Source organism: Cryptomeria japonica, chromosome 1, assembly GCF_030272615.1.
Source record: "Cryptomeria japonica chromosome 1, Sugi_1.0, whole genome shotgun sequence".
In the NCBI taxonomy this organism is placed as follows: Eukaryota; Viridiplantae; Streptophyta; class Pinopsida; order Cupressales; family Cupressaceae; genus Cryptomeria; species Cryptomeria japonica.
The window spans coordinates 499,577,968-499,603,835 of record NC_081405.1 but is presented as its reverse complement, the minus strand read 5'-3'; the positions used below and the strand labels follow the sequence as shown (position 1 = coordinate 499,603,835).

Sequence of the window (25,868 nt, the reverse complement as noted above, 5' to 3'; positions counted from 1 at the left end):
GGGATGGCACAAACTTTGGTGTACCTACCCCTACTTCCTATTGGTCCACACTCATTGAATGTAATTTTCTCATTGGCTAAGGAAGTTTGTTATAACAAACCCTAATTAGGGTTTGTCTTGTAATCCTAGCCATTGATTCTAAGTCAATCAGAGTCGTCAATTTGTAAAGGGCTCTCTATATAAAGCCCTGGCTCTTCATTTGTAAAGGTTAATAGTCGGTGAATAGTCAGAGATAGTCAATAGTCAGTAGTGGTAGTTCAAGAGCAATTAGTTTTTAGGGTAGAGTAGAAAGAGAAGGCAAAGATTGTTGTCAAGACATTGTTGCAAAAGACATGTAAACTTCATTGAAGAAATGTGAATTCCATGTGTTGATTCAACAATTTGCATAGTCTCTATACTTCTCAAATTTAATTTCATGTTATTAGATGAATGGAAGGAATTTGTATTATCAATGGTGAAATTTGTATATCCATACTACTAGCGGTTTGTTGATTGCAAACTTGCCTTGCGTAGTCAACTGGAATCATTCAGCTTAAGCTTAACTTCAGTTATCGCTTCTTCATTGATATGCATCAACCTGACGGTGTCTATGCTTGTAGCGGTGATCTGAACATCATAAAGCTTTCCTTAGAAGATCGCACTAACCTTGTGGAGATGATCCTAGCATGTCATAGCAAGACTTAGTTAAAGTTTCATCAAAGGTCATCCATTGCTCCTACATTCTTAGTGTTAGAATTAGATCCTTCTCCAACCCTTATCCTTTTCCCTTTTTTAAAAATCAAGGATCAGTAAAGACCCACGTTCCAGTGCTATCCAGAGTAAATCAGGCGTTCAGGTCATCAAATGTAAGTCCCCTTGTGATTCCAACAAAATCACATCATACCGCAATAGCTTATCCACACGTAGAGAACCTACAATCAGAACCTTGGAGCTACTCCGATTGATCCTTCTGCGAGATCTTCAGCATTCAAGGAAGCTTTATTCAAGAGAGGATAAGGTAACTTTAGGTATTTTATTTTGTGTTTGGTCGTGTACAAAAGACACATCAACAATAAGGTGGTGTACCTAGTGAAGTGTCCTATAACCATTTCCCTTCATCTTGCCATCCATTTCCATACTTCCTATGATTGGACTTCTTGTCATATTAATTCACCATGATAGAGGGATGAGGCATATTCACAATAGGGTGCCCCCGAAGCCCATCTCTTCTAAGCCAAAAGGCAGTACCCCTTGTACCCCCTTGGCCTCATGGGATCATTCAGTCACCACCATGAGGTGGTGTACCTAGAAGAGTACCCCATCGCCACTCCCCTCCTTGTAATCCCTCATTACCCCTACCATGGCTGACTTTAATAATCAATCAGCACATGTAAAGAATTCAATATTATGCATGTATTCCACATATGATAATCAGTCATAAACAACAGCATATCCTGATGTGTAATGAGCAGATACAAATAATATTCATTATGCTATGTGTAAAGAACTCATACCAAACCACAAGTATGTTCGAACTTCTGTACATTTAATTATTAATATTCAATCTGATCTGTCTGATTCAATGCCTCCTTGGATGCTGAATGTTGTTCTTCTTATACCCCTCCATCGGGGTGAAGGGTTATGTCTTTCCCTTAAGTGGTGACTGTTGAATGGGAGGTGTCCCTTTTCAACCGTTTGACTCTTCATGCCTCTTAATGCTTAACCCACTCTCTTAATGCTTAATTGTTTATTTCTAAACTAATCTTTCATCCTGTTTAGAGGAGATCGCTATTGCTAGAGGAGAGAGGGTTGATCAAATGGTAAGTTTCATTATCTCTATTCTGTAAAACCCTGATTTCTGTAGTGTGTTCGATTTCTGAAACTGTGAAGTCTTACTTTGTAAGACAGTTTCATTTTTGAGATTCACTGTTTCACTTAGTACTGGGTCTGGTCATGACAAAAAATTACAGCTTTCAAAAGGCCATAAATTACCTCTCACTAGCAAATATCAGATCTTATATCACTGATACAAAGATTATTATTGTCTTCACTCCGAGACTATTTGAAGTTCATTCTTTGAACACTGAAACTGAACAACCACAAGTCTGGCTGGTGATATGACAATTTGATAGAGAAGATTAGCAGATAAAATTTGCTACAATAAACTTATGTTAAGTTTGAAATTTATATTACATAAAAGAAATTATATAATCTGTGTATGTATATAATATATTAGTCAGTGATATGTATATAATACATTTCAATGAATTGACTATGGCCCAACACCAAAACAGCTGTTTATTTATAAAAAGCAAAGAAAATGGGAAAGAAAGGACACTTCAATTCTTTCAACTATTTTTTACAAGTATGAGTGGAATAATGGAACTTGATTTGATTTTGTACATCTGCATTCAATAATATAGAAAGTGGATGAGGAGTTTTAAGTTATGATTAACTTGTCTTCTTGACATTTATACTTTCTCTTAAGGTGTCCTCCAATCTTGAATGCAATTTTCACTTGACAAGAACAAAAATATTAAATAATAACTCCACCCACAAAGGCTTGGCTAATTACATATCTCTAAAGTGAAGATATCTTAGGTTTACCACCATTGCCACTACTGCAACATAGACTACTAAATTCACTCTCTTATGACAAAGTGACCCCATAAAATTATAAGATTAGGAATGTTGACAAAATTAAAGCAATGTCTCATATTCTGGTTGATTGTGAAATTGTTTGCCATTTTGAAATAAGCAATACCTCCCTTAAAAATTGATGTCATGCTGCTTTATTTGATGGTAAAAAACTTATGCTCGTGATGGCTCACATAAGGAACAAATGTTAAATGACATTTATGAGCTGAAGATAAATAACTAAAAAACATCAAAGAAAACCTATGAACTGTCAGTAACTAAAATAAGTAACAAACATCAAACAAAATCTATGAGCTGATGATAATGCACACAAGAACATCAAAGAAATCTATGTAATACGATTCAAATCAAGAAGGTAGGATTAATCAGCCATTTTCGGGAACAAACCTCGCTCTCTCAAGCGTGACTTGATAGTTTAAATATTGACAATGAGTAGAGACAAGACTGAGCCAACGTTTATATCGCACCCATGATTCTTGCACAAATTGCCACATCTCTTTGCCAAGTAAACCATCCTCTGTACTTGATAGAGACTTCCTTGTGGAAGAATGCCTGTCTTCCATGCACAACTGATAACACTGGGGAGATCCGCCTTTCTTTAAGGGGTGAGCATCAACATTGCATGCAGCTCCACTTTCAAACTCTGTTAAAAGATAATTTGCAAGGATGTCAACACGCTCTGAGAAAACCACTGCAAAAGCATCATATACAACAGGCCATTCACGAGCTGCCATCTTGTTAATTAAAGACTGCAAGGACTTAGAGCTGTAATGCCAATCTGGTCCCCCAACATTCCACCATGAATTTAATGCTGATCTTAGGTAGTCGTAACCTTTTGAAAAATAAGAAAGCCTCTGTTTTATTTGGGAATCCAAAATGCTACCCTTAATTTTAATCCACCTGTAAAACAAATGTCATATTATTTTACCATTATAATTATTAACAGATTCAGGATATTGTAAGGAATGCCATTCAGTTTGATTAATTTTTTAAATCAATTGATATTAAAGTGTTATTCCAATATATGATATAATATTATCATTTATACATTAAAACATAGTCAGGTTAACCATAGTCTTTAATCCAACACAATCTAAACAGTTTATTAGTTTATCCTATACTTTTCAACGATCATTTGCTTGGAAATAGTTATAAATTTGAGCTATGTAACAGTATGCTATTTCAGGGAAAACTAAACACCATATTAGTGACTAAAATAATAATCAAAACATCCACAAAGCAACAAGCATAAAAATCTTAAATATCAAATTACATGAATCAACAAGTAAATATGATTATTTACAGCAGGAAAGAGCAGGATTGTTTCAAAAGAACATTTCAGCACATAGAAGGTAATGCAGCATATTCCAAAAAGTCTGAAAACGTTAAAGAAAATCTATATATTTTTCAGGTACTTTCCTATTGATGTGTAACTCTTTTTTTTCCTTTCATGGACAGTATAATGGGCATTCATCATTTATCAGGACTATATTAGAAGGTTGAATACCTAGATATCAATGTGGTTACAATTTTGATATTTACTTTTCCTTTTTCACATAATCATAATGTTTCACATTCTAATTTTGTTCTCTTCATACTCTTCCATTTTTACAAGGATCTGAGGAAACTCCCGTCAACTAGCAAATTGAATGCAGAAAAGTTATCCAGAATGTTCCTTGTGCTCACATATTATGGGAGGACTGTGTGACAGTTAACAGCTATGTCCTTTTCTTCTGAGATACTACAAGTACAGATAATGAATAAAGTAAAGCTTAAGTCCAACAATTGCCATTCTATACATGTTTTAGAGAAGATAAAGAATATTAAAGCCATGAAAGATTGGTCACTTTGAAGGATAGTTGACTATAGAATTTCAAAAAGAGCAAATTCCTGGTAAGATAATTTTCTGTATTGCACAGAGATTTTTTTAGGAAATATATTTTAATTGCAGTCAGTACACAAATACAATGTAAAACATAATCCTACCATCGTAGGATCGGTCTTATTCAAGAGATTAAATTGCTTATAGGTTATATGCAAAAGCTATTTAAAGGTGTTGACTCTATGCTATGAATAAAGCTGGAAATAATAAATCAAGTATTATGACATCGAAGAATTTGGGTTGCAGTTGGCAAGTATATAACACACTCTACATACAATTTCATTAAAAATATTTAATGCCTTTTAGAAATTAATATATTTATAGCTATACAATATTAAAAAGATACATGGCATAAATAAACTTGTTATAATCATCAATGTTTTTCAGGGATATGAATGATCTATCCCCATATATCAATAAGATCCAAACCTTCATCTATATTTCAATTATTCAGGTGTTTGCAGATCTCAATGGCTTCTCTGATTTCCTTTTCGTATGGTGTTCCTCCTTTATCAAAAAGTTTGCCTTATCCAGATAAATGTCACGTGAAGAACTGTGTGCATGCTCCACTAAGGCAGAAGACTTGATGCAGACTGGATGAATATCAGCATTATAAGGAGACTTCTTCTGTTATATTCATACTGATGATGAAACACGTTATGGAGATAAGTCAATATCTTTACAACTTACGTGTATGCAATTTGTCACTATTATGCTCTTTTCTTGGCACTACAATAGCAAGCAATCCACAAAGAGAAGTGTTGGGTTAAATCTTGGCCCCCTCTGACAGTTGCTTGATTTGGCACTTGATCCCAACAATCTCAATGGATATAGCACAATATGTTGGCAAATGTAATGCCCCCTCCTTAATTTTATATTAGGGGGACGGCCTTTTCCCTGCAAAGCACTGGGTTTTTAAATTTTCTACAAGATGTTTTATGAAGGAAAAAACAGTTCAAACTAAATCATTGGCAGCGCTTGTTTTCAGGAGAGGCAAAAGTTAATTATAAATTTATTCCTAAAAGACAAATGAAGGGTAGTGCCCTTTGGAAGAGAAGGATATCAAAAAAGTCAAGCAAGGAGGATGGAAGCCATCATTTGAAGACATCTTTATATATTTGTTTTTTTGTCCAGTTGAGCAGAGATTGTGCTCTAACAGCCTGAGGATGAAACCCCTCTAGGCCTGAAAATTAAATGATGAAAACCCTTTTCTTTTCATTGCAGAGTTGGTAGACAAAAAACACTGACTCAAGCAGATCGGAAGTTAATTTCAAAAGGCATTTTAGTGTATTAAACTGCTGCACACTTAAAGTAACTCAATTATTCTATAAGAGAAAGTATTTGACTTGAATCTAAGCTGATTTCTGAGTTTCCTAAACAATAAAAATCAAATTTAATGGCAACCATTAAGTTACTAATTATATAAGAAAATTCTTATTATTATTGACTGTGCAAGTTTTGCTGTAAGTTAGATATTAATATATTTAAGGAAAAATAAGAAACAAATCAAAAACAGCAAATTAGGTCATCAATGGAGGCATCCCTTTAGACCGCTCAAAAACATCCATCTGCTACCTTGGCTTCCCAAATAATACCAAGAGCCAAAATTTATTTAGATGGAATGTTTAACTATGAGTTTGCCAGAGAGTATAGGATTAACAGAAGATGTGAAGCTATGCACTATACTGTCTGATACTAATTGATATAACCTCACAAACTGCAAAAATTGAATGACAACAAAGACTAAATTGGACATAAATAAATGATAAAACAACACCAAATACAAGTGACAGCCACCAAAACTGTTGATGCACACTCTTACATTAGTGTAGAATAAATAGATTTACTGTGATGAGATTAAACGGATGCAAACTGCTGCCAAACTTAACACCTGAAAATGAGCAATGAAAACTGCATTACTCATTTACATGTACGGACCATCAAACACTAAACCACAACCATCAAGTGACATTAAATCTGCCTCCATTTCATCTATGTAATGTGCATCAATAGAAAATCTCATTTTAAAATTGATTGGTAACTCAAATTCTACATCCTTACACAGCCATTCGAATAGGTATGGATAGGGATGACAATATGCCTCCAATCCAAGCTTTTTTACCTATGCCTCCAAAATCGAATTAACTAGAAAAGTAGAACCAAAAAGTGTTATCACCTTTCATCTTTTTTCTTTGACTGCTTTGTCATTTCCTCTTCCTCATTTGATTCTTTACTGCTCATCAACTTTTTGCAGAGTGACAAGTGTTATTTCTCATCTGCTTCCAAACTTTTCTCAACCATATTTCCTCTATCCATAACTATCATTCTTGAACTGCTCCTTATGGCAGTTTCCTGGATGCTATTCTAGATAGAACTTTTAAAACTTCACAATGTAGCATGGAAATCACTCTCTGAGTGATTCTTTCGGTCATTGCACTTATGCCTGATGGCCTCATTCCTCTTGCTTTGTTCATTCCAACTCTTATTGTGTAAGGGCCAGTTATTATATGATCCGGTCACAACCATTATACCTAGTAATTTCTTGTCAACGGATCATATGTTAGAGACGGGGTGTCGATTGTTGTTCTTGAGTTATGTTCACTTACATTTGATTCACTTACGCACAGTTCCTTGTGGGTGATTCACAGTATGGGACACCTAAAAACATATATTGATTTAGTTTTTATGGTTAGTAAATTATGTTAACAATTTCTATATGTAATGTCCCCTTTTATAAAATGCCCTAGTTTACCCTGGATTATGATTCATAACTATTAAGGGTGGGTTAGAGAGGGAATATCTTTGTCTCTTTAATAGAAAGACCCAGAGTATCGCCTTATCTCCCTGATGGTTGCAGGTTCGATCTGTTCTTTATGCTCCCCTTTTCCAAGATTGTTCAATCCTCAAACACCAATGCAATACTTAAATATTGATCAGTAATTAATTACCAATACAATAGTGATCATAAACAGCAATACGTTATTAGTCAGTAGTATGCAGATATAAACAGTATTCATTATGCTATGTATGGAGAACTCATACCACAACCACCATATAGAATCGAACTGCTGTATATTTACTTTCTTATAAATGCCAAATCTCATCTCATCCGATGATACCTTGAATGCATGAGTGTTGTCTTCTTATACTCCTCCATCGGGCTTGGAGGGTTACAACCTTCCTTCAAAGTGGTGACCATTGGAATGGGATGTGTTCCTTAGCTTCTAACCATATGTCTCTTCATGACTTAATCGCTCTTTTAATGTATTGTTATTTATTCTAACTAATCCCTCATTCCCTCCTAGAGAAGATCACTACTAGAAGGGAAGAGGATTGGTTCTTTCATATAAATATTATTTACTATACATCAAATCTTATCATATTGGCCCTGCAATATTTCTGACTGTTAAGGATAGACAATTGTAACATGTTCTACATGACAGCCTATATTAATATTACTATTAAATACTGCATAAGAAAATGACCAGGCTTCATATATTAAGCATACATATTAAGCACATCCCCATGCATACCACCAAGAACAAGGATGTTACTGCCTGTAACTTAATAACAGTTCTGATCTGATCTGATTGATGGTGATATCACTGGAGGCTTTTGATTCTGTTCCTTTATATCACTTAATGTGAGGGAGAGGTCACACCTCTTCATTATTTCTGCCCTTTGAAAGGTGCATAACCTTTCACAATCAGACCTGCACTTCTTATTTAAATAAGATCTGCACTTCTGATTCCCAAATTATCCCCTCTCGAATGAGGTACTCTTCTCCCTTTTATATCTCATTTTTGAGGGAGTTGTTGGCGTGTTTTTTATGACTACGCTTAACACAGAATAAAGTTGTCCAATGGTCACTTTACTCTCTCTTGATCAAAGTTCAATCGTATGCTGAGATTGCAGTAAGTTCAAACAATTGACTACAAGGTTCCGGTTATGCAATGGACATGACTCAGTTGGCTTGATGTGATATGCTGGTAATCCAAGGGGACTTACATTTGGATTGTTCTTTCACTTCTTTGTTGTGGCTGGAACTTCATCATGGGATATAACAATTTTGTGATGCTTCTACTTCGAATGAACTGAGCTAGAATGAACTGAAATTAAAGGGGAAAGGGTTAGAAGGATCTAGATCTACTCCTAAGGGTAGTGATATCAATAGATAATGCTCTAATGGACGAATTCCAAATAAACCAAGTTCTGCTTTACCAAGATTAACTACAACTCCACAAGAACTGGTGCAATCTTCCAAGGATGTTGAAGGATTTTCACATCGAGAAAGTGCATTTGAATACCCAAAACGACACAATCCAATAAACTATCCACAATTGAACTTAGCACAAGTTTAGTGGCTCAAGCTAACTTTACATTGCAACTTATAATCAACAAAATGCAAAAAGTATGAGCCATGGAAATTCATCAAACACCGTTACGATCTCCATTGAAATCAAAGCACTATTCTATTTCTACTCTAAGTGAGGAAGGTGAAACCATGCAAGTTTTGAAAAATAACTTAAGTGGACACCATTAGAGAACAATGTTTCACTGTTATTATCTCAAAAACTTATCGCATCAATTTCATACAAGTCTCCCTCCTTTTACAAATGAGCAGGTCACCCCTTTATATAGGCTTCAAGCCACGACTACATGCAAAACCCTAATTAGGGTTTGCCCTAAAAGATTCTCCACACATGATGCAACAAGGTGGGAACATTCATTAAATGCCCATTATACCCATCAACAATTAATTCCTACATGCCAAAAATGGCATTCACTTGATGTGTAATAAATGCTCCATCATCTCCTAAATATGATGGTTACATGCAAAAGATCCTCCACCACCTTGCCATACATTGACTCAGCCGCCACGTTGGTCAAACAATTGCCAACAATAAATGTGCCATCATGTCGCCATGTATTCAATAGATTCTTGACATGTAAGTGGACCCTGTCGTCATAGGAACTATAATTTTCCAGGTTGTGCTTCATTAATACAGAATATTCTCTTTTCATGTCACCAACTCATCCTTTACGAGAATCTTTCCATTCCAGGCCCACAAAAGACATTTTGGAAGATTTTCTTGTCTTGGAAGAATTTAAACAAATTTATCTGCTCCTACAAGAATCCTGCACATCTGGTATTCTTGGGGAGAGAAAAATTTTGAAGAGAGAATTTTGTCCTTAAGGAAAATTTATGTGCACACTTCGTCCTAAAGGAAGATTTTCCTGACCACTGAACATTTTCCATGCCTAAGAAATTTTGTCTTGTTCTGAGCTCTAGAGAGAGAAAGTCTTCTTAATTAGCCAATTTGTCATGTCCCCATCTTTTTGATGCAATTCCCACATTGCATTTGATGAATAAGCCTAAGTTTCTTTTTTTAATAAAGGCTTATGTTTGAATAAAGTGCTATGTGTACCTTTTAATAAAGTGGCCCCTTTTATGTCAACGCCACCCCTTCGCTCAAATCACTTAAATGACAAAGCCTTTAAGCCTTTAAGTTGTGTAGACCCAAAAGATGCCAAGGAAGATGCCTTTTGAGTTGGATTCCAATGGGATATTCTATTTAGGGTTACGCCACTCTTTGGAAAAGGTTATTAGACATTTTGGAGGAGAGAATTGGTATTATGTTATTTTATTTCTGATTTTCTCTACTCTGCATCAGCAGCAGAAATTGCAGGGGTTTGGAGGACGTAAACCCTCAGAGCTGCATTGGTAGTGGAGGTGTACCCACTAATTTGCCCACGTGGGACAAGGATGTGCCTTGTCTAGACCCATTGGGGGTCAATTTAGCAACAAAACCAGCCCAGCAATCACCATTAGGTATGATACATCAGTTTTGAGTAGTTTGCAGCAAGTGTGGGTTTCATAATTGCAGCCATACCATTCCAGGCAGGGTCGTCCCATTCTAGAAGGCAGTGCATCCATTTAAAATTAAATGGAGGGTTCTAACTCCATTTCTTGTGCTTGATCTCATTGTTGGGATTAGAAAGGGTAATACAGTGCGAAAACACGCAATGGATTTCAAAGAATTGATTGAATGAACAGAATGAGCAGAACGCTCATAAATAATACAAGCTATTTACAAGAATAGCAAGTTTCTAAAAGAAACTGCTGAGAAGATCGAAGACGATCTTTCTAAAATAGAATATACACTGAATGAGCATTAATACTAAAATTAACATATTTTAATATTCTATTACCCTCCCTTAATGCTCAATCTATTAACTACACCTATAGACCCCCTGAATTTTACAAATTTATCAGGACCAAGGGGCTTGGTGAATATGTCTGCTGGCTGCTCCGAGGTAGGAACATACAGCAACTGGATGGATCCGTCTTCAACCAGCTGTCGAATATAGTGACAATGCGTTTCCACATGCTTGGTTCTTTCATGGAAGACTGGATTCTTGGCGAGTTTGAGCACTCCCTGATTATCACAGAACAAGGAAGTAGGACCTGCCTGGGAGACATGCATATCCGCAAGCATTCGCCGAAGCCAAACCGCCTCACAAGATGCCTTAACTGCTCCCCGATACTCTGCTTCCGTCGAGGAGAGAGCCACTGCCTGCTGCTTCTTACTAGTCCATGTGACAGCACCAGATCCCAAACTAAACACATACCCTGCTGTAGACTTACGGTCATCAACCGAACCTGCCCAGTCAGAATCTGTGTAACCACTGAGTATAGGATCAGAACTCCGAGTGTACAGAAGTCCATAATCAGAAGTGCCACTCACATAACGCAGCACACGCTTCGCTGCTAACCAATGATCAGCCTTGGGAGCTGTCATGAAGCGTGAAATGTAGCTCACTGCAAAACTGATGTCAGGTCTAGTAGCAGTAAGATAGATGAGACTGCCCACTAGTTGCCTGAACAGAGATTCATCCACAACTGGTGAGGATGACTGAGCTGAAAGTTTGAGCCCGGGTTCCATAGGAGTAGAGGCAGGTTTGCAATCCTGCATTCTGAACCTGTCCACAAGACTTCTGGCATACTTGGACTGAGAGAGAAAGATACTGGTCTCAGTCTGCCAAACTTCAACTCCTAAGCAGTAATGTAGAAGTCCCAAATCTGTCATATCAAAAGTGCGGCACAAATCCTGTTTGATCCCAGTGATCAAATGTGCTGAACTGCCAGTAATGATTAAGTCATCCACATAGACAACTACAAACAGAATATCATTACTAGTATGCTTGATATACAGGTTTGCATCAGATGGACTCCGCTGAAAGCCATGATCTGTCAGGTACTTATCAATTTTCATGTACCAAGCCCGAGGAGCTTGTTTCAGACCATAGAGTGCTTTGACTAGTCTACAGACCTTCTGTTCTTGACCAGCAACCTTGAATCCTGGGGGTTGCGTCATGTAGACTTCTTCCTGTAAGTCACCATTCAAAAAGGCACTCTTTACGTCCATTTGATGGACTTTCCAACTGAACTGGGCTGCTAAGGCAAGAATGAGCCGTATGGTACTCATTTTGGCTGTAGGAGCAAAAGTCTCCTCGTAGTCAATGCCTTCTTTCTGTGAGAACCCACGAGCAACAAGACGAGCCTTATACTTGTCTAGGGTTCCATCAGCTTTGTATTTTACTTTGTACACCCATTTGCAGCTAATGGGCTTCTTCCCTGAAGGAAGATCAGAAAGGGCCCAAGTGTGATTCTTCTGAAGACTCTGGAACTCAGCTTCCATAGCCTGTTCCCACTCAGGTATACCTTTAGCCTCTGAATATGTCTGAGGTTCAAAAACACTGTGTATGTTAGCCATGAGAGCAAAATTGACTGTATGCTGCTGTTTGCTCTTATTACGGGAGGTTCTACCCTCAATGAGCTCAGTATCCCTGAGATCACCAATAGTCTTGGCCCACCATTTAGGCCGGAGAGTAGAAGTGCTAACATCTGGAGGAGCTGGAAGAGGCTCAGGATCAAGAACAGGAGCAGCAAGAGGAGGATTATTCTCCGGAGGGAACTCAGGTAGTGCATCATCGAAAATAGATTCTGCATCATCCCTCCCATCAGGCGAACCTAATGGAATAAGAACACTGTGAGGCTGACCATCAGAAATCTGCTCAGAAGAAGGGGACTGAAAGAATCCTCTGTCTTCATCAAATACAACATCACGACTGAAGATAAGACGTTCAGTGTCTATATCTATCAGTCTGTAGGCCTTATGGTGATCACTGTATCCTGTCATCATAAGTTTCTGGCTTTTGGAATCCAACTTGGAGCGCTTAGCATCTGGAATCCAAACATAGGCAACAGAGCCAAAAACCTTCAAGTGGCTGATCTGAGGCTTCCGACCAGACCAAACCTCTTCTGGAGTCTTCCCCTTAACAGCCTGAGTAGGAGAACGGTTAAGAAGGTAGACAGCAGTAAATACTGCTTCAGCCCAATACTTATTCGGAACACTCCTGTGTTGTAACATAGAACGAGCCATCTCAACAACCGTACGATTGCGACGCTCGACAACACTGTTTTGCTGAGGAGTGTAGGGTGTAGTCAACTGGCGTTTGATGCCATGGGTATCACAGAAGTTGGAGAATGCAGAAGAACAAAATTCCCCCCCGTTATCTGTCCTAAGAGTAATGATACTTTGTCCAGACTCTTTTTCAACAAAGGACTTAAACTTCTGAAAGATACTAAATACATCTGATTTATGTTTAAGAAAGTACACCCACATCTTTCTACTGAAATCATCTACAATAAGCAAAAAATATTTGCAACCAGTAACAGAAGATGTATTCATAGGACCACAAATATCAGCATGAAGTAATTGAAGTACCTTAGATGCGCGCCAAGACTTTCCATGTGGGAATGAAGTTCGATGTTGTTTGCCAGCTTGACAGGCGCCGCATACTCCAAGATGCTGAGTCTGAATATCAGGTAACCCTGAAACAAGTCCCTCCCGAGACAGCTGAGAGAGATACTGAATGTTGAGATGTCCATATCGCTGATGCCACAAAGTGCTAAGAGGAGAAACACGAGCTGCCAGAGCCACTTCAGGAGAATCACCAGTGTCAAGGAGCCTATATAGGCCATGATCCTCTAGACCAACAGCAACAGTAAGACGAGTCTCCCGATCAATGATGGAGCACTTGTGAGCACTGAACACCACATCTAGTTGAGGAGAATTCCTCATAATCTGGCTGACAGAAAGCAGATTAAGTTCCATTCCAGGAACATAATACACATTCAGAAAAAGAAGAGTCCTGCCACCAGACTGTATCTGAACAGTGCCTCTGCCAACAACTGTATACTCCTCACCTCCGCCAAATACAACGGAATCACTGAAAGGTGAGAAGTCTGTAAACCAGTCACGCCGATGAGAAAAGTGACGTGATGCACCAGAATCGATGTACCAAGCAGAAGACCTGGCATGATCTGAAGACCTCTTAGCCATAAAAGCATAAAAGGCGGACTCCTTCTGCTCGGAATGTTCTGCAACATGCGCCTTCTGGTGTGACCCTCCCTGCTTCTTTTGTTCAGAAGCGAGCCTCTGACGGCAATCTTTCTTCATATGGCCGTACTTGTGACAGTAATTGCACTGCACATTTTTCTTCTTAGCTCCATCCTGTGTCTGAGAAGAGCCTTTCTGCTGAGAAGACTGAGAGGACTGAAATTTGCCTTTATCCTTCTGAAAGGATTGAGCTGTGAAGGCATTTTCCGAGGAGGCTGATGTAGTACCACTACCAAATTGCTGTTTCCAGCGATCCTGCTGTAGAAGTTTGGTGCATAGGTCTGAAAACTTCAGATCAACATTAGTGGAAGTAATATTGAGGGTTTCAATGAAGTGTTCATACGATTTCGGAAGACTTTTTAAAGTGATTACAACCATGTCTTCTTCCTCCATAGTCCGACCAATAGCTTCGAGTTGATCTCGAATGTCCTTAATCCTCGTGAGGTGCTCCTGTAAGGACATACGTTCGTCCATCATAATGGAGAACAACTGATTCTTCAGAAAGAATGCTCGGCTCTTGTCGGATGTCTCATGCAATTCCTTCAGATGCTTCCAGATGTCAGAAGCTGTCTTGCCGGAAGGAATCTGCGGTAACTGATCATCAGTTACTGAGAGTTTGAGAAGCATGACTGCCTCCCGATTGCGTTCATCAAACTTATCTTGATCTGCACCAGGTGTACCAGGACTGAGTTCTTTTCCCAAAACAAGCTGGTCAAGACGCCTATATTCAAAAATGGTCATCATACGCTGTTTCCAGATGTTGTAGTTGTGACCATTAAAGCGTTGACTGCCTTCTAACATCAGATTGGTGAGAGAAGCCATTTGCACGGTTCCCAAGAAAAATTCCTGGCTGACCCAAAAAAATCCAAGGACAACCCAGAAAAGCGTGCAAAAAACCCAGAAGGATTCTCCTGTCAGAATCTGGATTCGCGGGCTCGAAAATCGAGGCACGAAGATCGAGGCACCCAGAAAAAATGGACAACAACCCAGATTAGGGTTTGAAAAACCCACCACGAATCTGCAATAAAAACTGAATTTCGATAAAAACCGGAGGTAACCACCTCAATCGAAAATTGCAGTGGTCGGCGCCATTGTTTGCAGAAAAAAACTATCGCCGAAGATGCAGGTCAAGTTTGCAGAGGACGACGCAGGAGAAAGTTGCAGGTGGCGACGGCGACGCCGGAGTTTGAAGTCGCGACGCCGAAGAGCGTTGCAGGTTACGGGAACAGGTCGCGCGGGAAGTTGCAGGCGGAGGTCGCGACGCCGAGGTCAGAAACGAGCCAGGGTTTGCACGAAGCCGCGGACACCACCAGGAATAGAGCCACGATCGTCGAGGGTTGCAGACTGAACGCCGAAAGACGACGACCCTGCGCGAACACCGGTCTCAGGAAAACACGACGCCGAAGAAAAAACGACGACCCTCCCTGCGCGAACACAGGTCGCTACGACGCACGACGACCCTGCAGACAGAAGTTGCCGAAAACAACGAACCTGCAGGTCGACGATTCCGTCCCAGAAAACTTTGATAAATTTTTCAAAAAATAATTTCGAAAATTTCCACTAATGAGAAATTAGGATTAAAAATTTTCGAAAAAATTCCTCCTGTAGCTCTGATACCATAATACAGTGCGAAAACACGCAATGGATTTCAAAGAATTGATTGAATGAACAGAATGAGCAGAACGCTCATAAATAATACAAGCTATTTACAAGAATAGCAAGTTTCTAAAAGAAACTGCTGAGAAGATCGAAGACGATCTTTCTAAAATAGAATATACACTGAATGAGCATTAATACTAAAATTAACATATTTTAATATTCTATTAAAGGGTAGTGTAGAAGAAATCGCAGTCAACTGAAGATTTGTGATCAAGGTGAGCAAAACAGTGGGACAAGAAGGTCAAAATTGTATAATTTTGCCTGGCAAAAGTTGGATTTCCAGCTGGTAATTGGGTTCTTTGCCCAATTTGTTATTGGTAATTCATCTTATGGCAGAATAAGCAAATTGGATCCACTGATCTGCTCCTACACCATCCTTCTCAACTTGTATCCATTTTCTAGATAGCAAACCAGCCTCAAACCCTAGCACTGGATTTTTGGTATGTTTTCTGCTTGTACATGTGAATGTTATTTCACTTCTAGATGATTGTAATCGGCTGTCATATAAAAATCAGAAGCTGATCTCTTGATTACAGTTCATTTTTATATTGTTTCTTTTCATATGTTGCAAACCCCATCGCCAAACCAAAACAACACAAAAGAAACAAACTCTTCTGCATCTTCTATCTAGTCTCTAAGAACACCAAAAATGGCCCCAAAATATAGTTTATTAAATTAAAATTAAAACGGGGCAGCAAAAGACCTATTTAGGGATCTTTCACAATTTTCCTTGTGCCTTGAAATTCTTCACCTTCGGCACATTTCTTCCCCGAGGAAGGAATTTCTTCAATCTTTAGCCAAATTTCACATTTTCCAAGAATTATGTCATGAAGGAAGGGAATTCCAACACTTAGTCCATTTTTTTTACTTTCTTGGAATTCCAATTTTTTTTTACTTTCCTGGAATTCTATCCTGAAGGAAGGAATTTCCAACACTTATCAATTTTTCACTTTTCCCATTTTTTAGGAATTTTTTCAATTTGGAGTTCCAAGGTCCAAGAGAAAGAAAATTCTCTTACTTAGCCAAAACTATCATTATCTTGAAATTTAGACGAATTTTCATGCCTAAAAGAGGATTTTTCAATTTTTTTCCCGAGGGGAATTTTCTTTTCATTCTTATCATTGTCTTCAAATTTATGTGCCTTGGAATCCATCCTTCAGTCTTGGGCGTTGGAATGACATTGTGGAGGAATTTATCCTTGGAAGGAAAATTCCTTCCCTTCCTCACTTTGGTGCCTCGATGCACACTTGGGTGAAATTTCTCTGCTGTGGAGGATTTCTCCACCTTGGACAAAATTCCATTACCCCCTTTGTTTGGCACCCTAAACTGGCTCCAGGCGCTAATTCACCCCCATGGAGGAATTTAGGACTTTATTGATATTTTCCTTGACACCCTCATTCTCCCTACTTGGGCGTTGAAACTCACTTGTGGAGGATTTTTTGACAATCATTGACTTTCCATGACACCCTCCATTTGGCGCTCTAGCACCTGACTGGGCTGAATTTTGGCATGATGGAGGAATTTTGGGTGTGGAGAAAAATTCCTCCATACCCTCATTCTAGCGCTCCGGCTTCTCCTTGGGCGCACCAATTTGGTGGAGTGAAGAAAATTTGTTCATGGAGGAAAATTCCTCCATGACCCAAATCTAGTGCCCAACTCCCTACATGGGCACCATTTCCACATGGTCATGAAATTTTGGAGGATTCCTTGATTTCTTTCCTGACTTAGTCAATTTTGCACACTTTCTGGATTGGGGTGCCATCCTTGGAATTGAAGTGGATTTTTGCTTTGCCAGACTTGGAAGATTTTTTTTCAGTGCTTTCCATTTTTTGAATGAGTTCCACACAGCCATTTTTTGATCAATTAGCTTGCATTTTTTTATTTTCCGGATTTAGACAATTCTTCAGGAATGTTTAGTCTTCAGTGTCAGGACCCCTTCTTGTGACGAGACTGCCAAGAATAGACTTACTATAAATAGTAAGTACTTCAAAATGTTAAAATTAGGGCAAAACAAGACAAGACAGTACTTACTAAAAATAGTAAGTTTGATTTTTGGCAAAATAAAGACAATCTGGGAGGCAATGAAATCCCTAAAAAATAGGAACTTTCTAAAAATAGAAAGTTGCTTAGAATTTGCTCAAATTTCACTAGTAGGTTCCTTGAAGGGTCTTGATTCCAACGCAATGCTCAATTTTTCCAAAACCCTAAGAAAAAGACCTCAAATCTAAGTCTAAAGGGCAAAACCCTAAAATAGGCAAAACAGGTTCCAAACTTAGCCAAATTCACTCAAACGACTTGCAGACTTGATCATATTTCATTGAAACACTTGCAAACCGAGGAGACCAAAGAGATTGTTGTGAAAACCGAGGAGACCAAAGAGATTGTTGTGAAAAGACCCAAAGAACCAAAACCTAAAGACCAAGAGGACCTAAAAAGTAGGGGGTCCCAATTTGCAAAGGGGCGATGTGTGAAAACGTCACAACAGGAGTCACAATTTTTCATTCCATGTCTTTTGTCCAATCATTAACTTAATTAAATTTTAATTATATTTAAGTGGGGACATTACACTAAATATTATGAGATGCAGTTAAGTTGATTATCATGTTCCAGCAAGGATTGTTGTGTATACACATGTCAAGGCTTTTTGACAATTGTCTGCTTCCTAAGTACTTTGATTAGATGAAATGTGTTTAAGCATAAGAAGTTATGTTAGAAACACTCTCTTAGACCTTTTGTGCTCTTGTCACTCTTAAGTTGGATTTGATTAACTTTGTCGCATGTTATAATAACTTAAATTACATGTTGTTAAATCTTAATTATATGACTTGGTAAGCTAATTTTAGACTTACAAACATAATTAAGGATACTTGGAGAACATCTGCGTCTTGTTGTCAATCTTATTACTATAATCAGTAATTTAATTAGTGTCATATGTAGTGTTGATATAAATTCATTAGATGACTAGCTTATAACTGGTTTGATTACCATACTCATCATTAATTACAAAATTATTATTGGTTGAATTGCATTTTGCCTTCATCGTGTTTTTTGTGAATCTTGTGATTCAACAATGTGTGACAATGTCGCTTCAGCTACATATTTTTAGTGGATGCATTTGATATGCAAATTGAGTGTGCAAGGCACAAGTTTAGTCAAACAAGAAACAAGGACTCCAAGTCGAGTTACACGTCTCTCTCGATGCCTTGAAAGAGACCTTACACTATGTGACTAATGCCTTGAAAGAGAACAAACCATTAACAACAGTTGGAGAAGTTGTGATTGCTTTACAACTTTCCTCTAAATTTGAGAGGTACAGCTCCCTCTTATGATATAAATTTAGGTTTCTCTGGATATGCTTTTAACCAAAAAGGAGGAAAGGCAAGCATTACAAACTAAAGAGAGCAAAATAAAGATGAGATTAATCGCACATGATCTTCATAGCAAAGTGTAAAAATCAATCTACATGTAACTTAAACAAAAATCATCCATTAGCATTCATACAAAGATTTCCACCAGTAAATGATCATCACATAAAAGAGATCAGTAACAACAACATGCATAACATTCACTTCAGATTCAAAATAACACAGGAAACCATTCTCCAAAATAAGATAAATAATTATTTTTTGACTAGGACCACCATGATCTAATCTCATGCCCTATCTAACCTTTATAAACCTTACCCCTCGCATGAAATGTGAATGAACTTGCAGTTTTTTCTGGTTGCAAGTGTTTAATGTGTTTGAGGCCCACAAGGCCCCCCTTCTCATAATTTTGAATAGATTATTTTTGTGGGTTTTAAATTGTCTAGAAAACCTGAATTTTGCTCTCTTCTAGTTAATTTTAGATCATTGCGAGAAGTACAGAGGACTGAAATGAGTTTAGGAACACCGCAAATGTCCATGGAGATGTGTAATTTTTTTACTTTGGGAAGTGCAAGGTATGAGTTGCATGTGGGTTGTAGTGAGTTGACCTCTAAACCCCCACGTGTCACTTTCTTGCCTCTAATTTCTGTTAACAGTTTGTGTACAGTATGATCCTTTCTTGGAAGAAAACAAATAGTTTTGTACGAACATTCATTGTTTTTGTAAGAAAGGCTAGAGTGTTTTGGTGTCATGCCATGCCTAGGGTTTAATACAAACAATAAAGACAATCACCAGATAGCTATGGGCCGACCCCTTTTGTATTATAAAATATACAATGAAATAAAATACAAACCCTATGCTAGCTGACCTCAATATCTTTCCCAAGACAAAAGGCATATAAATAATAGGCTAATTGCAGATATAAGGGAGAAGGAAGGCTGCAATTGGAGAAGACCAAGATAGATCACAAAAAGCTATAAATAATAAACTTAGGCGATAAAATAGAAGAAATGATAGGCCAACTCAGAAAAAAGGATAGCAATTAAATAAAGAGGCCGAACAGAATTAAAGAATTGAAATACCAAGAAAAGATGACTAAGATTAATCAGTGGTGATTATTATTAAAGAAAATAGGATGAAGGCAGCATTCCATTATGAGGTGTGACCTTTGCAAATGCAACAATTGGTTAAGAGGTGCAACCTCCTCTCCTCTCCACATGAGGATATAAATATTTGATTAAGTGGGCAATAGAAGAGCAGATCAAGTGATAAGTCATTATACCCATCAGGAATAAGCAGTATACATATGTTACACCCAGCAGAAATTACTAGGGAAATTAACAGATATCTGATTACCAAATCAAAGTGATCAGATCAAAGAGACAAGTCTACAAACAATAAGCAATAGACTTATAAACCCAGCAAGAGATTGCTAATCTGTCTACATTTCTATAATCAATAATCTATCTATTTCTTACCCTACAAGCAATCAATCCAGGCACGCAAACAATAGGACAGAACATCAAAGAACATAAGCAGTTTCATAACAGCAATCAGGCCAGATCAGACTCTGTATGATTCACTAGGCAGTGGCATTTCTGTTTATTGCAGGAAAAATATAGGGTGATCCAACAGGGAACATTACAAATGGTATCAGAGCAGTGATTCTGCCAGCCTGTGAGAACAGCACTATGCAATGTGCCTGAAGATGCTGATCAAGAACGAGTGGCAAGAAATGACAAGAGTCATAGTGCAAATCATCACTCAAGATCACAGTTGACACTCAGTCATTTGACATTATGCAAGAGTTTCAAACAAAGAGGATTGCACAGGGACGTTCTGTGGAAGTTAGAGTTGCAGTGACAGAGTTTCATTTACACAGTGGGTAGGTAAAAGAACCACACAAGATGAGGGTCCAAAAGTTGCCGGCCCAACATGTGGGTAGAGAGTGCAATGTGCATTTCTTAGTGTAGAGTCAAATGAACAAACCTAGAGTGGAAGATAACAAACAATGAGGGGCACTGTTAAGTAGGCATAAAGGTTGCAGTTCATAAGCATGAAAAACAAGACAGATGTCAGAAGAGTTATGATCACTCAAGAAAAGTGTAAAGAATCTGTCATAGACGTGGAAATAATGTTAATGGTGATAACAAGATAGAAGGAAGGAATACTTGTAACTAGCCAAGTGACATATCACTAGCCCAAGGATTGGGTTTGCCAGACAAAAGGCAGATTAAATATCATGCAAACATCACAACAGCCCTTTGATAAGTCTAGGGCAAAAGTGTAATGGTTGAAACTTGAGATCATCTTGGTAATGTGTAAAGAGACCTCTTGGAGTGAGTACACTGTTAGAGTACACTGTGACATAGATGGATATAGGGTAGGTAATGCATAGTGTTTTTTGACAGAGAATAATAAGATCTGACAATCATCTGCAAAGTAACGAGGGCAGTATGCCTTAAAGATAAGCATCAATGACATGGCAGAGTGGATGGAGAAAGAGGAGCTTCATGACAGAGTGTAGAGGGTTTAAATGTATGCATGATCAGCCTATTAGGAGGAAACTGAATCGTGCAAAAGCAAAACATACTGTCATAATAAGAACAAGCATAGGACAGTCACAATGTTCCAAAGTGGCAAGGTAATGGCAAAGTTAACGAGTGACAGATATGTCAAAAAGATATGATGATCCTAGGGTGGGGTTAATGCTCAGTTAGCACACCAAAATTTAAGACTAAAACAGTGGTAAATGTATAAAATGACAAATTTAAACATGAGCTCATACTGCAAGGACAATTATACAAGAGACATATCAGTTATTACAGTGAATAAAGATCATTAGGACAATCTAAAATTGTTGTAACAATCCAAGGGTTTGGTCTATATGGAAAATAGTAGCAGACTTATCTCAAAGGTAGTTCTAACTCTAAGTGTGAAAGGCAGACAGTCCATAGAACGTGATAGAGAAAGGCCAACCTTGTGTAGCATGAATGAAGGTATGACAGTCCAAAATGAGACATTCATGACTTTCTAAACCAAGAAGAGGACACGGGAGGGACAAGGGTTTTTGAGAATTAACCCTACATGGAAGGGTATTAAGAAGTGACAATCTTATGACTGAGACAAGAAGCATGAATTAGTAATAGAAGAGCACACCTCTTCCCCAATAGTCATAAGAAAATCACCTATTATTAGATATGATACCAATTTGATGCAAAAGCAGTTATAAAAAAGGCCCACTTTCTGGCTCTAAATGGCTTAGGATTAGCAAGAATAGGGTTAGGCCCCCTTCCCGGCTCATGGGAGCAGTAAGGTGGCGTTAGGCCCCCTATGGAAGTATAAAGAAGGGATGCAATCATAAGATCACCATCTAAGTAGGCCACCCTGAGTGGATGTCCAATGTACTTCCAACTGGGGCAAAGAGGGTGAGGAACCACTCTTGGGCTTAGATAGGTAGATTGCAAGGCTCTAACTGCAATCTCCTCTCCTAACTCTACTATGATTGACTACTGACTTAAAGGGATGATGCATGAATAGGGAAAGCAGATATAAGCACTCCACTAAGTAGACCACCCCAAGTGGATGTCCAATGTGCCTGCCACTGGAGCCAAGAGGGTGAGTGTCAACTCTTGGGCTTAGTACAGGGGTGGCTTCGGGCAGACCTATCATGTTTTCTTCCCCAAACCATAATGTGTTTGAATACTAGGGCAAGTTCTAGGGTAAATCTATAATTGCATTCTAGTCAAAGAGAAGGGAACTAACAATACATGTATTTATATGTATACTCCGTGTTTGCATATATTCATATGTATGCTTCATGTTTTTACGTGTAGTGTTTGGTTCACACCTGATGTGTTTCAAATGAATACTGTAAACATATTCCTATCATCATGAGATTTCTATTTTTTTGATCTAGAATATGAGAATAACTAAGAGCGAACCAAATATATAAATTTATTTAGAAAAGAACAATTTAAGGTCGTAGATGTGTGTCATGCTTCTAATCCTCGTATTTGCAAAAATTGGGTTAAAATCTATCATTGCTTGAGGACAAGCAATCTCGGGAAGGGCAGACTGTCATGCCCCGCCTAGGGTTTAATGCAAACAATAAAGATAATCACCAGATAACTATGGGCGGCCCCTTTTGTATTATAAAATATACAATGAAATAAAATACAAACCCTATGCTAGCCGACCTCAATATCTTTCCCAAGACAAAAGGCATATAAATAATAAGCTAATTGCCGATATAAGGGAGAAGGGAAGCTGTGATTGGAGAAGGCCAAGACAGATCACAAACAACTATAAATAATAAACTTAGGCAAAAAAATAGAAGAAATGATAGGGCCGACTCAGAAAAAATGATAGCAATTAAAAAAAGAGTCCAACCCGAATTAAAGAATTAAAATACCAAGAAAAGGGGGGGCGACTAAGATTAATCAGTGGTGATTATTATTAAATATAATAGGATGAAGGTAGCATTCCATTATGAGGATTTGTGACCTTTGCAAAGGCAACAATTGCTGAAGAGGTGCGACCTCCTCCCCCTCTCCACATGAGGATATAAATAGGAGACCAAGTCATTCGATGAAGTAGGGAATAGAGGAGCAGATCAACTAATAAGTCATTATACCCAGCAGAATACATATTTACACCCAGCAGAAATTACTAGGGAAATTAACAGATATCTAATTACTAAATCGAAGTGATCAGATCAAAGAGAAAAGTCAACAAACAATAAACAACAGTGTTAAACCCAGCAAGAGATTGCTAATCTGTCTACATTTCTATAATTAATTATCTATCTATTCCTTACCCTACAAGCAATCAATCCAGGCAAGCAAGCAATAGGACGGAACATCAAAGAACATAAGCAGTTTCATAACAGCGATCAGGCCAGATCAGAATCTGTATTATTCAGCAAACAGTGACATTCCTGTTTATTGTGGGAAAAATATAGTGTGATCCAATAGGGACATTACATTTGGGGTTTGCGAATGCCATATGGCTCCACTTCATTAGTTGTCCGGGAGTGGCATGGCACCCTTGTCTAAGTGTGAACCCTTGGCCTTTGAGGGGGATCAAATGTTCATTTTTCTTGCTTTAGATTATGAAATTGAGCTTTCAGCTTGGTTCTTATTGGATTCTTGGGAAGGGTTTGTAAGAAAGACAATTGGCTTCATCAAATTGGAGCTTGAGAGACCAAGGTAGGCTCTCAATCTCCTTATACTATCATGTTTTAAAAGGAAACGATGATCAGTACTGTGTTGATGATGAAATGAAGTTTATATGTGAATTGTTCTTGTGGTGTGGTGGTCTTGTAGGTCATGGTTTTGGTTTGTCATCTGGTTTTGAACTAGTTTTTGGGCTTGTTCCATGGCCAACTGTAAAGTAACTTACAGTATGTGAGACGACTGGGCTGATCGGACTGTGCAGAGACTGGTGGCAGAGTATATGAAAGCAATCTAATCATATCAAATATATTTTAACCACTGGGCTAATCGGACCATGCGTACACTAGAGGCGGCACATGTTAAAAGTGACCTAATTACATCAAATTTAATTTAATTGAGGATCAATTATACTGCAAGGCAGCTTACGACATATGAGACTATCAGGCTGATCAGACTCTGCATTGATTAAGGGCAGCAAATATAAACAGTAACGTAATAACATCAAGTTTCTCGTGATTGAGGATCAATTAAGGGAAAATGAAAGTTACCTGGGTAAGGGAGATTGAAGTAGGCGCTCTTCCTCCACTTTGTGGTCATGTTGATGCGTGTCATGCCAGGCATCATCATGGGAAGCAAGAAAATAAAACCAGCAGCAGGTCTGCCTGAGAGAGCAAAGCTCCTTGGCATTCAAAAACCTCAGAATGTGCATCCATAATTCATTTGGAATCCTGTAGACGAAGGTTCCAATCCCGGGCTTGTCCGCCGCTCCAAAACATTTCTTGGCAGATTTCAGAGAGGAAGAAGGGCAATCGGCCGTATTTCCGACGTGCCTGCTAATAGCGGCGCCTTTGCATATGTCGATTCCCCAGCCGGGAAACTGGAAAGTTAGAAGTGATTCTCTCTGAGGGTAAATATCATTGACATTCTGCGTTGCTTCTGGTTGAATTGAAGATGGTTGAAGAACGAAAGTGGCTGCAACCTTTTCCAATTCTTTGTCTATTTCTTCTTCGTCCTCGTCCTCATCCCTGTCCCCCGCATGATCAATGCTCTCCCTGGTGTTCTCAGCTGCTGTTATTATCGATTCTGTGGAATTCATACTCATACAATTATTTGTAAATCACAAAGTCGTTCCAATATTAGGAGTACTGGAGGATGCAATGGGTGCCATGGAGCTGCTGCAGGTCTTATTTTTGTGGAGCACGGGCATCATGATATGAAAAAACTTATGTTGCAGGTAAGAAAATATAAGCTTTGTTCTTTACATTTTATTTTCGAAAGTTTCGTGATAACAAAAGAATATTGTCAGGTTGGTGAAATAAATAAACTAGCATATATATCTTAGGTATAATCTATTTAAGTACACGAAAGATGTAGATTAAAATAAATTATTATTATAAATTAATAATATATATTTATAATAATTTAAATAATATTATTTAATAGAAATTAAATTTGAATTTCTCTGAAAAATGCAGTGTCGAGGGTTTTTGTAATGACAGTCATGGATGAGGAATGTCTCTTTCTAGTTTCCTCTTCAAAGGAGACTAGGGAGTGAGAAGGAGCCTACAAATTCTCAGAGATATTGTAATGACGGTCATGGATGATGAATGTCTCTTTCTAGTTTCCTCTTCAAAGGAGACTAGGGAGTGAGAAGGAGCCAACAAATTCTCAAAGATTCGGT

The 25,868-nt window shown here is 38.2% G+C and overlaps 1 protein-coding gene across 3 annotated transcripts in view; it reads right to left on the bottom strand.

Moving 5' to 3' along the window:
• LOC131073520 (uncharacterized) overlaps positions 1 to 25,485 on the bottom strand; it is a 126,061-nt gene extending 100,576 nt beyond the window's left edge. For 2 of the 3 annotated variants that reach the window (XR_009112894.2, XM_058009964.2), the window contains exons 1-2: positions 24,736 to 25,483; positions 3,025 to 3,537 (exon numbers count right to left, since the gene is read on the bottom strand). Coding sequence is in view for 2 of the 3 variants with exons in the window: in XM_058009964.2 (XP_057865947.2) it covers positions 3,025 to 3,537; positions 24,736 to 25,289 (1,067 nt within the window). In the remaining variant the exon portion in view is untranslated. Of the gene's footprint in view, positions 1 to 3,024; positions 3,538 to 24,735 lie in introns of all 3 variants that reach the window. The other variant, XM_058009965.2, reaches the window with a different exon arrangement.
• Between the last annotated feature and the right edge of the window lie 383 nt (positions 25,486 to 25,868).